The sequence below is a fragment of the Carcharodon carcharias genome, chromosome 18 (genome assembly GCF_017639515.1).
Source record: "Carcharodon carcharias isolate sCarCar2 chromosome 18, sCarCar2.pri, whole genome shotgun sequence".
Lineage (NCBI taxonomy): Eukaryota > Metazoa > Chordata > Chondrichthyes > Lamniformes > Lamnidae > Carcharodon > Carcharodon carcharias.
The window spans coordinates 12,121,689-12,137,345 of record NC_054484.1 but is presented as its reverse complement, the minus strand read 5'-3'; the positions used below and the strand labels follow the sequence as shown (position 1 = coordinate 12,137,345).

At 44.8% G+C, this 15,657-nt stretch overlaps 1 protein-coding gene across 1 annotated transcript in view; it reads right to left on the bottom strand.

Moving 5' to 3' along the window:
- zgc:153372 (uncharacterized protein LOC767695 homolog) overlaps positions 1–15,657 on the bottom strand; it is a 39,357-nt gene that overhangs the window by 6,007 nt on the left and 17,693 nt on the right. Inside the window, exons 5-8 of the mRNA XM_041210986.1 lie at positions 12,925–12,994; positions 6,553–6,634; positions 4,805–4,936; positions 4,299–4,441 (exon numbers count right to left, since the gene is read on the bottom strand). Of these exons, the coding sequence (XP_041066920.1) occupies positions 4,299–4,441; positions 4,805–4,936; positions 6,553–6,634; positions 12,925–12,994 (427 nt within the window). The remainder of the gene's footprint in view (positions 1–4,298; positions 4,442–4,804; positions 4,937–6,552; positions 6,635–12,924; positions 12,995–15,657) is intronic.

The following is a 15,657-nucleotide window of genomic DNA, read 5'->3' as shown; positions in this document are numbered from 1 at the left end:
TGTGGATGGGCTGCCAATCAAGTGGGCTGATTTGTCCTGAATGGTGTCAAGTTTCTTGAGCGTTGTGGGAGCTGCGCTCATCCAGGCAAGTGGAGAGTATTCCAGCACACTCCTGACTTGGGCCTTGTAGATAGTGGACAGGTTTTGGGGAGTCAGGAGCTGTGTTACTCTCTGTGGAATTCCAAGCCTCTGACCTGCTCCTGTAGCCACATTATTTACGTGGCTGGTCCAATTCAGTTTCTGGTCAATGGTAACCCCCAGGATATTGATAGTGGATAATTCAGCATAATATGATGGAGTTCAGTCTAGTGTTTGAAAGGGAGAAACACAAAAAACATATGAACAGGGAGCGGGAGTCAGTCGCTCGGCCCTTTGAACCTGCTCCACCGTTCAATAAGGTCATGGCTGATCTGATCGTGACCTCAACTCCACATTGCCGCCTACCCCCAATAAACTTTCACTTCCTTGCTTATAGACTCTATAATTAAGGATAGGGTGATTGAACACATTGAAAACATTCAGCTGATCAGTGAGAGCCAGCCTGGATTTTTAAAGTGTAGCTCATGCCTGACGAATGTTTTGAAATGGTGTCTAAAGTGGTGGACAGGGGAATACCTGTAGATGTTACTTATATGGACTTCCAGGAGGCATTTCATAATGTTCCTCCTTACATAGAGACTGTGAGGATAAAGTTGAAGCTCATGGAATAAAAGGCCAATTATTGACTTGGTTCAGAGATTGGCTGAGTAACAGGAAACAGAGAGTAGGGATAATGGATAATTAGCAGGGTGTGATTGGTGGTGTCCCACAATGGTATGTGCTGGGGCCTCAAGTATTCATTGTATTTATTAACAACCTAAATAATGGATAGAAAGCCACATATCCAAATTTTCTGATGACATAAGTATAGGTGGTATCACATACAATGCAGATGGAATGGTAAAATTACTTTCCTTTGCAAATGGCAACTGATGCTAAATCAATTGTTAATTTTAACTCTGAGGTTGATAGATCTTTGTTAACTGTTAATGCGTATGGGGAAAAGGGAAGTGTTTGGAGTAATTGCAGATCAGTTCGGTCATGATTTCATTGAATGGCAGAATATGCTGGAGCAGCTAAATGGCCTATTTCTGTTCCTATGTCCCTACAAACACCCACATGGACCTTTCGGGCTGAATGGACTGCTTCTGTGGTATAAATAACTTGTAGTATTTTGTTTGAAAAGTGAAGGAGACAAATATCCATCAGAACAAAAATTGTCTTACATTTACGTGACGCTCTATCGACCCTCTTCAGCCTTCTAGAGAAAAGAGGTCATTCTTTTGAAGTGTGGTCACTGTTGTAATGTAGGGAATCCAGCTGACAATTTACACACAGCAAACTCTCACAAACAGCATTAAAATGAATGACCAATTCAAACATTTTAATGTTAGTTGAGGGATAACTATTAACTAGGACACGGGGGAGAACACCCCTTTCTCCTCTCTGAATAGTCTCTTGCATTCACCCAAGAGGAGCGATGGGGCCTTGGTTTAATGTCTCATCTGAAAGATGGCACTTCCAGCAGCGCAGGGCTTCCCCAGTGCTGCACCAGAAGTGTCATGTGAGATTTTGCGTTCAAGTCTATAGAGTGGAATTTGTACCCACAACCTTCTGATTCAAATCTTTAAGCCACACCCAATGAAACTTTGACATCTTCTTGCCTCTCACTTAGGCTGACTTTTTCAGGTGTCTTAGGTAGCAGCTGAAAAGAGACAGAGGTTGAATGATATGGTGAGGGTGCAAAAAGAATTTCCTTAAGCCTTGTCTGACTCAGAGATCACACATTCCTGGAGCTGGTTGAAATGGAGCTGCATTTTTGCATTACGTGTTTTTGTAAGGAACTGATAAACCGGTTCAGTTACATAACACAGTATTTACAGCACAGAAACGGGCCATTTAACCCAACATGCCCATGCCAGTCTAACCGAGCCTTTATCTAACCCCGACAACATATCCCTCTATTCCTTTCTCCTGCCTGTTTATCTGGCTTCCTCTTATTCTACCCTAGTTGCTGCAAATGCTTCTCATGCCCATGAGTTTCACATTCTTATCACACTCTGGGTAAAGAAGTTCCTCCTGAGTTCTATGGGATTTAATAATGACCACCTTATATTTATGACCCTTAGTTGCTGTCTTGTATGCAAGTGGAAACATCTTCTCTATATCTATCCTATTGAACCCTATCATATTTATATTAGGTCACCTCCTCAGCCTTCTCTTCCCTAGAGAAAAGAGCCACAGCCCAGAGGTATAACCGCTCAGTTCATTCTAGTAAATCTTTTTTTATACACCTTCTCAGGTGCCTGTATAATATGGTGACCAGGACTGTTCACAGTTGGGTTTAAGATGTTATGTAAGCTTAAGATAGTTTCTCTGCTTTTCCAGCCTATCCCTGTAGAAATGAACGCAGTTTTTCTGTTTGCTTCTTCAAATGGCTTTGTTAACCTGTGTGACGATTTGTGAATCTGTACCCAGTATGGTTTACAGACATCACTAGGCTGCTATAACCTCGCCCAAATGGCCAATCTTCCTGGGTGAAAATCAGCAGGTCGTGCAACCCTAAAGGCACCACAGCTGAACACAATCCTAACCTTAGCCAACCTACAGAAGCTTGCATTTTCCTCTAAGGGGTTATGTCACTGGGTAATGGTCACAATTGGGACTTCCAGTTGAATATCTGCCTCCTTCGTCCAGTGTCACTGGAGCCATTCATAATAGCCCTTATCGTCTTCACAGCTGAGATCCACTCAGGATCTGGGACTTTTCAGTATTTCCAGTTCACAGACAAGAACATTATGAGAATCTTATTTACCCAGTGAATGTAAAGCTCACTACCATATAGGCTTTTGAGGTGAACAGCATAGATGCATTTAAGGGGTAACTGGATAAGCACATGAAGGGGAAAGGACTAGAAGGATATGTTGATAAGTCTAGATGAAGTAAGGTGGAAGGAGGATCATGTAGAAAGTAAACACCAGCATCCAGTTGCTGGGGCTGAATGGCCTGTTTCTGTGCTTTGAAATTCCATATAACGAAAGCCCAAATTCAGGAGAGGAAGGAATCCACTAGACTAACAATCAGTGAAGAGAATTGGAGGCATTTGAGTCCAAGTTTGCTCTTGCCCACCACCTGCTGGCCAGCTGAAGAGCAGCGCAGGTTTCAGGAATGAACTGTCTGTCCATTGATCTCAGGCTCCAAACCAAATTGCACGAGGGAAATGAGCAAGCTGAGGGGAGACTAACCTCACAAAGAAATCCCTCAATAAACTAAACAATCCCTGCAAAACTTACTGGGAGAGAGTGAAGGGAGCCAAGGTGGGGCCTGGCCAACTTAGAATAGGCGATTAGGGCTTAGGGCTTAGGTGTGAAAGGATCTTTGTCCAGAGTAATCAGGGACACCTTGGCTCTACGATGGTGTCTCAGTCAGAAGGCATTGGTCGCCAGTCTTGCAGCAGCGGGAGTGCCAGAAAGAAGCTGAGAGCCTGTCCATAGTGTCAGCCGTGGCTCAATGGGTAGCACTCTCACCTCTGAGCCAAAAGGTTGTGGGTTCATAGTCCCACTCCAGAGACTTGAGCACAGTATTCTATGCTGACATTCCCAGTGCGTAGCGTCCACTGGAATGGCACCTCCGACAGTCAAACTAGATTTTCATGCTCAAATCTCTGAAGCAGGACATAAACCCACAACCTTCTGACCCAGAAGCCAGAGTGCTACCCACTGAAACATGACTGACCAAGAATTAATACATAGATGTGGAAGAGGAGGGGCCACAGGACCAAGGATATATCCTCTAGGTATATGACACAGAGATGGTGAGTGAAATCTTTGATAAAGAGTGCTCCAACTATTAATGCATAAGTACAAGTGAAACAAAGCAAGGACAGTCTCCTGAGGAAAGACAACGGATGAAAATGTAATGGCTGACTGTGACTGCGTACGGATTACTGAAAGATTATGAAGACAACAGAGAATGTCACTAGAGCTGTCTGAGTGCTGTAAAAGGGGCAGAAGCCTGTCTGGAGTTTCAGGACTAATGCACAACACCCCTGTAATGGGAGGAGGATGGTAGAGATGTAAGGATAAGCTCAGATAACCTTCTGATCTTTACCATGGTGATAGGGAGAAATGATCACTCACCGACGAGTTAACCAAACAATATAATTCAACATACATCACGAGCTTTGATATAGCTCTAGGTGGTGTGAGCTAACAAAGGATATAGTATATAAAGCTATGGTTTCAATTAAGCCTTCTTACTTTGAAAGTGTGAATGGAATCAAACATCAGCTGGTCCTGGTGGTCAGTAACTGTCCCTTTATACGTGACACAAGCTTTCTTGTCATTCCCATCAAAAGGCAGTTTGAAAAAGCGGTAAGTTCCAGATGCATACTTCACGACTCCTGCAAAAGAAAATGATCATAGAGGGTCAAAGAGCAAGCCAATGTAATGTGTGAGATTTCCAGAGAGTAATACAGGACTGAATGTATTAGAGAGAGTCATAGAGGGCTGATAGTTCTCCGGAGAGTAAAAGAGGACTGAGATTGTTACAGAGAGTAATAGGAGGCTGGCTGTATTACAGAGAGTAATAGGAGGCTGGCTGTATTACAGAGAGTAATAGGAGGCTGGCTGTATTACAGAGAGTAATAGGAGGCTGGCTGTATTACAGAGAGTAATAGGAGGCTGGCAGAATTGCAGAGTACTGAGTTACTGGCTGATAGCTCTTCAGAGAGTAAGAGCATAGTAACCGCAACAAAGGCACTTACCAGTCTTTAGGAGGAGTTCATCCTTGTGGATTTCAATGTGACTTGCAGTGACAAGGTATGGTGTACTGAATCCGAGCTCCTTCACCAGGCTGATTAAATCCTTCCAGTAGAGAGCACCTGCGAGTCCCTCTCCTGTCCGCAACAAGATAAAGTCCTTGAGAACTGTCAGCCCAGTCTCATGTCCCTCAGCATAGGCCACAACTACTGGAGTAAGGATTCTTGCAACGTGTCCCCTTTGTTAGAATTCAACCCTCATCCTACAGTTTGACCAATTTATATGCTATGGTGTGTGGGAGTGTGTGAAAGGATGTGGGAACTTAGTGAAAATCAGGACCAACAGTGAATCGCTTCAGCCAACGTGATAAGGTTTAAGAAAAAGAAGAGGAATGACTGAAAAGGAAATCAAGTGAATTTGAGTCAAATTAGAGAAAGGGAACTAAAGGGTGGAATTTAGTGGAGCCAGGAGAATCAGGTGGGATTCCCTGCATGTCTAATTCCCGGTGGCAGGAAAGCTGTCTCGCCTTTAGTGGGAGAGGGGGTGGGAAGAGCCCGACGCATGAATCCTGCCCACTGGTGGCAGGATGTCAACTGGGCTCATTAACAAGCTACCTTAAAGAAATTACTCCTGAGCTCGGATTTAACGGGATTCCCACTGGTTCTTCCGTGCTTCCTGAAAGACACTCAGCCAACCCCAGCGGCCTACTGGGGTAAGGAGGGCCTCAATCACAGGCATTCAGTGCCCAACCAAGGGCCCCAGCAGCAGGAAGGGAGGCCCACTGAAAGCCACAGCCCTGCCCTTGTGTCAAAATCCCCTCTTCCCCCTGTCCATGACCCCGTTCTGCCCACCTTTACCTGTCTCCAGGATCCAGAGGCACTGTCAGTACCGGAGAGATGCTGACGTCTGATTGGCTGGCAGCTCTCAGACACGGCATTCCAACCCGACTATGGCCTTGATCGAGTGGGAGGCCTGATGCTGTCTAGGTAAGTGCCCGATTGCAGTTAAATAGTGTTAGGGCCTCCCAGAAAAAATCCACACAATTTTACTAACAGTTTTCCAAACGGTAGGCAGGATCCCCAACACCAACACTAACCTCTGCCCAAAGTGAGGGAGAGAAAGATTAAGCTAAGAGAGAAAGAGAAAAGAAAAGGAAAAGTAAGAAAATAAATTAAAACATTTCAAATTTTTAAAACTACAAGCAACAATTTACTACCTGCAGGACTGAGACCCTACAGTCTGAATTGTTCCCTTTCTGAACTGAAGAGGTTGATAGGCATTGCAGGAACATAAATCACCTCATTAAAGGTGTTCTTACACTGTTAAATAGGAGGCCTAACTTTCTGTGGCAAGTTCAATGGATCTTGCCAACACAGAAATTTCTTGGCATTCATGGGAAAGTTGAGGGCAAGCTCTTATTTTGTTGGCACAGAGGAGCAAATTATCCAGAATATCTGGTGATTCACAACTCACGGTGTATCTCATCCCTGCCACAAATTTCTGGAGAGATTAATAAAGTGCCATTAAACTCGCCATCATTTTCCTGGCAAATTCTGGACCTCATAAAGGTTATGGGCAACGGTGATAGAAATTAGTATGTAAAAACTAGCTTCTGTTCACACTGCATAAGGTACTGGTGTTTGAAGTATGCATTTGCCTTAGAATTAGTCTAACAACCCCAGTCAGCCAAATGGGCTGTGCAGTGCATTGTACATTGAGGTGAAAAGTGATCTAGAGGGAAAAAAACAGTTACCCCAAAGCACTGAATCCTCCTTCAGCTTTTCACCCAGTGGCTCACTCGCATACATGTCACTGAAATACATCTCTCCACCTTCCTGTAACAGACAAGATAATCCTGAGAATTTATTCTTCGCAAGTATTTCCTCTCCTTTCTTCAATTATAATTTCTTAGGCACCAATGGTGTAATAATTGAGCTAATATTCATTTATTTTGCTTTGGTTCCTCTAATTTCTGGCTTGTTAAAAATATAAATATTTATGGGACATGGGTGTCATTGGAAAGGCCAGCATTAAATTGTCCCTTGCCAACTTCTTGAACAGCTGCAGTCTGTGTAGTGTTGGTAAACGCACACACTGTTGTGAGGGAGTTCCAAGATATGGGGAGATGGTAGTATAATGTCACTGATGTCACAGGATGGGTAATCCAGAGGTCCAGTTCTGTCGAAGGGCCATGAGGACTCGAAACGTCAACTCTTTTCTTCTCCGCCGATGCTGCCAGACCTGCTGAGTTTTTCCGGGTAATTCTGTTTCTGTCCAGGCTACAGCTGTGCGGACATGGGTTCAAATCCCACCACGGCAGCTGATGGAATTTAAATTCAATTAGTAAATCTGGAACGGAAAGCTAGTCTCAGTAATGGTGACCATGACAACTATCAATTGTTGTTAAAAACCCTTCTGTTTCACTAATGCCCCTTTAGGGAAGGAAATCTGCCATCCTTACCTGGTCTGGCCTAAATGTGACACCAGATCCACAATAATGTGGTTGACTCTTAGATGTCCGCTGAGATGGCCTACCAAGCCACTCAGTTCAAGGGCAATTAGGGATGGGCAACAAATGTTGGTGTTGCTAGCAATGCTCACATCCCATGAAAGGATAAATGTTAATAATTTGCGGGGATATATGTTCCTTGCTTTGTGAGTTTCTGTTAGACGGCTGTTAATGGGGTTTGATATAGATGGGTGGGAGGAGGTTTGTGTAAAAGATAAACCTTGGCACAGATGTGTTGGGTCAAGTGGCTAATTTTTTGGATGCTGGGTCTCTTTTTTCTTGAAAAGAGAAGGCAGAAAGATGGCCTAATAGAGTTATTTAAAATTATGAAAGGTTTTGATAGAGTGGCTACAGAGAGGATGTTTTCACTTGAACAGAAGAGCATGACGAGAGAACATCAATGTAAAATAGTCATCAAGAAATCCAATACAGAATTCAGAAGAAACCTCATTTTCCCAGAGTGATGGGAATTCACTACAGGGAGTAGTTGATTCTGTAATGCCTTTCACAACCACAGGATGGCCCAAAGTGCTTTACAGCCAATGAAGAACTTTTGAAGTATAGTCCCTATTGTAATGTAGATGCATGAAGAGGAGATAAGATGAGGGAGCAGAGAAAGGAGGGTTTGCTAATAGAGTTAGATGAGGAAGCATAGGAGGAACATTGAATGGAGCATAAATGCTGATTGAGATGAATGGCCTGTTTCTGTGATATATATTCGATATAATTATGTGAAGTAAATATTCATAATACTTTCTAAGGCTGGAAATGTCAGTTTCAGTTCTGTTTCCAATGAAATGAAACCAAATGACAGTGTTATAACCGACAATGAAATTCTGTAAATGCCACAAACCATTGTTGTTTGTGTAGCCTTGAAAGCTTCACAGATCTCTTGCAATGAGATAGCTATAGACATGTTTTGATGATCAAGTTGAGAAGGTATGGTTCCACATACTAACTCCTCCGAGGGCAGTCATGTACCATCTCCCTGTAAAGGGCCTTTGTCCCCTGTCCTCAGTTGAATGACTGAATTGACAATTCAGTCAAGAGGAAAGCTAGGGGAGTGATTTTTGTTGAAGCTGAAGTTACAGATGAGGTAATACTTTGAAATATGTGCTGAATCTCACATGGTCATAGTGAATGAAAGGTACAAAGGAGGGTTGTTAGAATAGATACTTCAGAGTTCAGCAAGAAATTGTATAATTTGGTATAATTTGGCACCTTTCACAACCACAGGATGTCCCAAAGTGCTTTACAGCCGATGAAGCATTTTTGAAGTATAGTCCCTATTGTAATGGAAAAAGAGACCAGATCAGCCTTTGAGCTTAAGAACTGTAACATGGCAAATTTTCTAGCATACTGTACTGTTGGTGTTGCTAAGTTTTAATGTAATTATTATGGTCCTGGTTATCATTGTATGATTAACTCTTCTGAAAGGAATAAATATCTTTGACCTGTATCATCTTGAGAAATTACTTAAAAGTTTATAAGTCACTAACAAGCAGCCTCCTTGTAACCTGTCTAAGTTGTCATGTGTGACGGGCAATGTTGACAGGCTATTTGACCATGGTCGTGGAGACAGGCATCTAGTTGAGCTTAATTCTGTCCCTAGATATCCATATGGGGTTTGGTAGCACGGTGGTCATGTTACTGGACTGGTAATCCAGAGGATCTGACTATTTAACCAGAATGTGAATTCACATTCCACAAAGGCAACTGGAGGACTTAAATTCAGTTAATTAAATAAATCTGGAACTAAAAAGCTTGTGTCAGTATTGGTGACCATCAAATTACTGGATTGCTGTGAAACCCCAACTGATTCACTATTATTCCTTTATGGATGGAAACCTGCTGTCCTTACCTGGTCTGGCCTACAGACCCACAGCAATGCAGGTGGCTCTGAAGCTCTCTCTGAAATGGGCTAGCATGGGGCTGTATTCAAGGTGGCAGCTCACGACCTTCTTAAGGACAAGTGAGGTCAGGCAATAAATTCTAGTCTTACCAGCGAAGCCCAAATCCTATGAATGAATAAAATGAATGCACATATACCTTCAGCAGCATGCCCTAGCTAGTGACACTGACTTTTACCATCCTTCATCCCAACACCATGGAGGCTAATATTAGCTTCCTTAATGTTGACTGACCTTCCTTAGACACAGCAGCCCACAGTGGTGGAAAGGATTGGATGCCTTTGCAAACCGAAGAACTACAATGGCGAGAGTATAACTTGTGGCAGGACAACCCGAGGCAAGGGTGGTTGAAAGGTCAAAGCCAAACTCTAATAATGGATGCAACAAAGTTCATTACATTGATTCCTGGGGTGAGGTCGTTGTCCTATGAGGAGATATTGAGTAGAAGGACCCTGTATGTTAGGAGAATGAGAGGCGATCTCATTGAAATGCATAAAATTCTTAATGACAGAATAGATGCTGGGAGGCTGCTTCTCCTGGAGAATTAGGAGCTATAGTCAGGGCAAAGAGAGTCAGCCATTTAAGACTGTGATGAGGAGGCATTTCTTTACTCAGATATTTGTGAATGTTTGCTATTTTCCACTGTGGAGGACTGTGAATGCTCAGTTGTTGAGGTGACAGGTTTTTGAGCACTGAGAGAATCAAGGACAATGGGAAAAAAAGGGGAAAGTGGAGTTGAGATAGGAGCCTTGGTGAATTCCTGCAGTGCATCTTGCAGATGGTACACACTGCTGCTACTGTGCATCAGTGGTGGAGGGAGTAAATGTTTGTGGATGTGGTGCCAATCAAGTGGCTGCTTTGTCCTGGATGGTGACAAGTTTCTTAAGTGTTGTGGGAGCTGCACTCATCCAGGCAATTGGACAGTATTCCATCACACTCCTGACTTGTGCTTTGCAGATGGTGGGCAGGCTTTTGGAAGTTATAAGGTGAGTTATGCGTCATGAGATTCCTAGCCTCTGTCCTGCTCTTGTAGCCACAGTATTTATATGGCTAGCCCAGTTCAGTTTCTGGTCAATGGTGGCCCCCAGGATGTTGATAGTGGGGGATTCAGTGATGGTAGTGCCACTGAACATCAAGGGCAATGGTTAGATTCTCTCTTGCTGAAGATGGTCATTGCCTGGCACTTGTGTGGCATGAATGTTACTTGTCACTTGTCAGCCCAAGCCTGGATATTGTCCAGGTCTTGCTGCATTTGGACATGGACTGCTTCAGTATCTGAGGAGTCACGAATGATGCTAAACCTTGTGCAATTATCAGCGAACATCCCCACTTCTGACCTTATGATGGAAGGAAGATCATTGATGAAGCAGCTGAAGATGGTTGGGCCTGGGACACTACACTGAGGAACTCCTGCAGTGGTGCCCTGGAACTGAGATGATTGACCTCCAACAACCACAACCATCTTCCTTTGTGTGAGGTATGACTCCAACCAATGGGGACTTTTCCTCCTGATTCCCATTGACTCCAGTTTTGCTAGGGCTCCTTGATGCCACACCCGGTCAAATGTGACCTCGATGTCAAGGGCAGTCACTCTCACCTCACTTTGGGAGTTCAGCTCTTGTGTCCATGTTTGAACCAAGGCTGTAATGAGGCCACGAGCTGAGTGGCCCTGGCAGAACCCAAACTGGGCATCAGTGAGCAGGTTATCGCTAAGCAAGTGCCGCTTGATAGCACTGTAGAGGACCCCTTCCATTACTTTACTGATGATCGAGAGTAGACTGATGGGGCAGTAATCGGCTGGGTTGGATTTGTTGGAATATTGTCAGGGCCCATAGCCTTTGCAGTATTCAGTGCCTTCAACTGTTTCTTGATATCATGTGTGTAGTGAATCAAATTGGCTGGAGACTAGCATCGGTGATGCTGGGGACCTCTGGAGGAGGCCGAGATGGATTATCCACTCAGCACTACTAGCTAAAGGTTGTAGCAAATGCTTCAGCCTTATCTTTTGCACTGATATGCTGGTCTCCCCCATCATTGAAGATGGGAATATTTATGGAGCTTTGTCCTCCAGTCAGTTGCTTAATTGTCCAGCATTATTCACCACTGGATGTGGCAGGACTGCAGAGCTTAGATCTGATCCATTGGTTATGGGATTGTGGGGCAAGCTGGGCCATGTGTTTGAGTACAATTCTACCTCTGCTGATGGCCCATAGCGCCTCATGATTGCCCAGTCTTGAGTTGCTGTATCTGTTCAAAATCTATCTCATTTAGCACAGTGGTAGTACCACACACAGGATGGAGGATATCCTCGATGTGAAGTCGGGACATCGTCTCCACAAGTCCTGTGTAGTGGACACTCATATTGATGCTGTCATTGACAGATGCATCTGCAGCAGGCAGGTTGGTAAGGATGAGGTCAAGTATGTTTTTCCGCAGCTATGTCCTTTAGGACTCAGCAAGTTGGTCAGTCATGGTGCTACCGAGCCACTCTTGGTGATGGACACTGAAGTTCTACACTTGGCAAGCCTGTGAGACGGCTTTCCCAATTTTGGCACAAGTCCCCAGATGTTAGGAAGGAGGCTTTGCAAGGTCAACAGGCTGAGTTTGCTGTTGCCATTTCCGGTTGTCAGTCCAGTTTGAGGCTTTGTAGCGGTTTGATACAACTGAGTGGCTTGTTCAGCCATTTCAGAGGGCATTTGAGAGCCAGCCACATTGCTGTGGTACTGGAGGCACATGTAGGCCAGACCAGATAAGGATGGCGGATTTCCTTCTCTAAAGGATATTAGTCAATGGTTTCATGGTCGTCATTTCAGATTTTTATTGAATTCAGATTCCACCATCTGCCATGGTGGGATTCAAGCCCAGGTCCCCAGAGCATTACCCTGGGTCTCTGGATTACTAGTCTAGTGACAATACCACTATGCCATCACCTCCCCCTTTCTGTAGCACATGTTACCTATGGTCAGGGTGGAAGTTGGTCAACCATTATTGACACTGGGAGGATGGCCAACCATGATTTATGTTGAGAGGAACACAGGAACAGCTTCTGGGGGCAAATCTCCTCCACCCTCCACCCCTCCCTCCCCCAAAACCTCACAACCTCCCTCTTATGATCCTCCCCTTGGTTAGCTTCTGATCTTGACCATGCAATTGGTCCCGGGGCTAAGGACGTGGTGGAATCAGTTTTGTTTCTCCTCCTGATTATCCATGTAGCTGCTATAAACACTGGGTGGGGACAGGACGAGGACAGTGCCTACGCTCTGCATAAAATCCCCACCCGAGAGCTTATTTTAAACTCATTCACAGAACATGGGCATCGCTAGCAAGGCCAGCATTCATTGCATATTCCTAATTGCCCTTGAGGAAGTGGCAGTGGGCCACCTTCTTGAACTGTTCTTGTCCATGAGACAGTGAAGGAACAACGGTGTAGATCCAAGTCAGGGCGGTGTTTGACTCTGTGGGGGAACTTGCAGACGGTTCTAATGTGGCTGCTCATTCTAGATGGCAGAGGTGATGGTTTGGAAGGCGCTGTCGAGTGACTTCACAAGGGGGGTGGGCAGTCGAGTGAAACGATGGGTTCAGTGGCAAAGCATTTTACTCACGGAGATCTCTCAGCCTCTGAAATGCCCCGGCCTTCTCAGCATGTGGGGCATTTGACACTGAGGACAGTAAGCAACCTGGACACCAGCGAGAGCACGGTACCAACCTTAAGAACCCGGTAGGCCTCTTCAAAGACTGCCTTCTTGTCTGGGCACAGGCAGACGACACAGTTCGAGCTGAAAAAAGAAATACGAGCGAAGATGTTAGGGAGTTAAAAATGCACTTAATTGGCTCATAAGGACAGAAAGAGGCCACTCAGCCCCCTGTGCATGGCCGATTGGTAACTTGACTCAATTAACCTGCCTTAGCTCCTGTTCCTGGATACCCTTATTCAACAAAAACCTATTGATCTCAGTTTCAAAAGCTCCGATTGACCCAGCACCAGGAGCCTTTTTGGGAGATTCCAAGGTTCCCACCACCGTTTGTGTGAAGCAGTACTTCCTGATTTCTCTCCTGATTGACTTGGCTCTAATTTGAAGTTTATGTCCCTTCTTCTAGACGGCCCCACCAGGGTGAATAGTTTCTCTGAATCCACCCTGCCAAATCTTTGAGTCAACTTAAACACCTTCTAGTCAAACTCTCCACCTGAAAATTTCAACAGAGTACATGTCAAGTTAATGCAAGCTGTCCCCAAAATAACATGAGAAATAGGAGCAGAGTAGGCCACACAGCTTTCGAGCCTGCCCCACAACTCAATACAATCATGTCTGATCCTCTATCCCAGCTCTACTTTCCCACCCTATCCCCATTTCCCTTTATTCCCATAGAATCCAAAAAATACATCGATCTCAGTCTTGAATATACTCAATGGTTGAGTATCCACAGCTCTTTGGAGTAGAGAATTCCAAAGATTCACAAATTTCTGAGTGAAGAAATCTGTCTTCATCTCAGCCCTAAATGGCCAATCCCTTATTTTGAGACTGTGCCCCCTAATTCAGATTCCCAGCAGGGGAGCAACCCCTCAGTATCTTCCCTATCAAGCCCCTTCAGAATCTTGTATGTTCCAATGAGATTATTTCTCAAAGTTCTAAACTCCAGAGATCACAGGCCCAATTCACTCAGTTTCTCCTCATAGGACAAGCTTCTCATCCCAGGAACCAATCAGTGATTCTTCACTGTACCACCTCCAAGGCAAGTATATCCTTCCTTAAATAAGGAAGAGAGACCAAAACTGCGCATAGTACTCCAGATGTGGCCTCTCCTAAGTCCTATACAATTGTAGCAAGACTTCCTTAGACTTGTACTCCAATCACCTTACAATAAAGGTTAACTTGCTATTTGCCTTCCGAATCACTTGCTGTACCTGCATGCTAACTGTCTATGTTTCTTACGCAAGGACACCCAAAAGTTACTGGACTTTCTCAGCATTTAAAAAAAAAATTCTGATTTTTTTATTCTTCCTACTAAAGCAAATAACCTCACATTTCCACCCTATTTTCTTTATAGCCTCGCTGTGTCCTCCTCACAGCTGAGCGTCCCACCCAGTTTTGTATCATCAGCAAACTTACACACGTTCCTGTCAGTATCTTTGACAAGTCATTAATATAGATTGTAAAAGAGGCTCCAGCACTGGTCCTAGCCGCACTCCACTGGTTACAGTCTGCCAACGTGAATGCTTCTTTTATCCTCACTCTCTACTTTCTGTTCATTAACCAATCCTCGCTCCATGCTAACATATTACTCCCAACTCCATGAACCCTTGTCTTGTCTAATAATCTTTTATGCAAAACCTTGTGGAATGCCTTTTGAAAGTCCAAATATACCACATCCATTGGCTATCCAGCTAGTTACATCCTCAAAAAACATGAATTGTTTTATCAGGCACAGATTCCCTTTCATAAAGCCATAAAGCCTGGTCATATTATGATTTTCTAAGTGCTTTGTTAAACAGTGCCATAGTATTTTCCCAATGGCTGATGTCAGGCTAACTGGCCTCTAGCTCCCTATTTTCCCTCTCCCTCCTTTCTCGAATAGCAAGATTACATTTACTACCTTCCGTCTCATCCACTGGTATTACCCTGGTAAACTTGCGCTCCCTGCATGGGAGGAATTTAAGTGAACCCACCAGAGTGCGAATGAAGGAGGGGCATTGGAGGGGAGGCTGGTGGTCCGAGACAACCTGCATCAGACCCCTGGCATCTGGAAAACTGGCCCCAATTAAGTCGGGGGCAGGAACTGGGGTGGGGGCAGAATATGGGAATCCTGTCTGCCAACAATTAGGTTCATTAATGAGCCACTGGACACCAATTATCCCTGAGCCCATGGGATTCAGTGGTGGCTCGGGGATTTAATGGGACTCCCATGTCCCCCCAAGGACACCCCTGTCAGGTTTGGTTGCAATCTTCTTTGTGGGTGAGGGGCCAGGTTCCTCATCGACAGCCGCTCAATGCCCTATTGAGGGACCCAGCATCGGAAAGAGGGCTGGCTGTTCTCAGCCAAACCCCCTGCCCTTTCTCCCGTCCCCCTGCCCCCGACCTCTCCAGAGACCCCACTCCCCCCAAACCCCATCCCATCTAGACCCTCACCTGTGTCCAGGGATCCCTGGTGAAGTCCTTATAGCATTCCTGGTGGCAGCCACAGATACTGAGGGTCGTGCTTCCGGCAATGGAGAACTGCTAGCCTCTAATTGGCCTCTCAGGGGTGGGCAGGATTTCCACTCGCGAGACCTTAAATCCCATGAGAGGCCAGTTAAGGCACTTAATTGGGTTGGGACTCCCCCACGGAAGAAACACAAGCTTTCCACCAGTTCTCCAATTGGTGATGGGGGCAGGTGGGGGAAACTCATTGTATGAAAAAAAATCCCAGCTTTATCTTTCCTGAGGTGAGTTATCCAGAACGG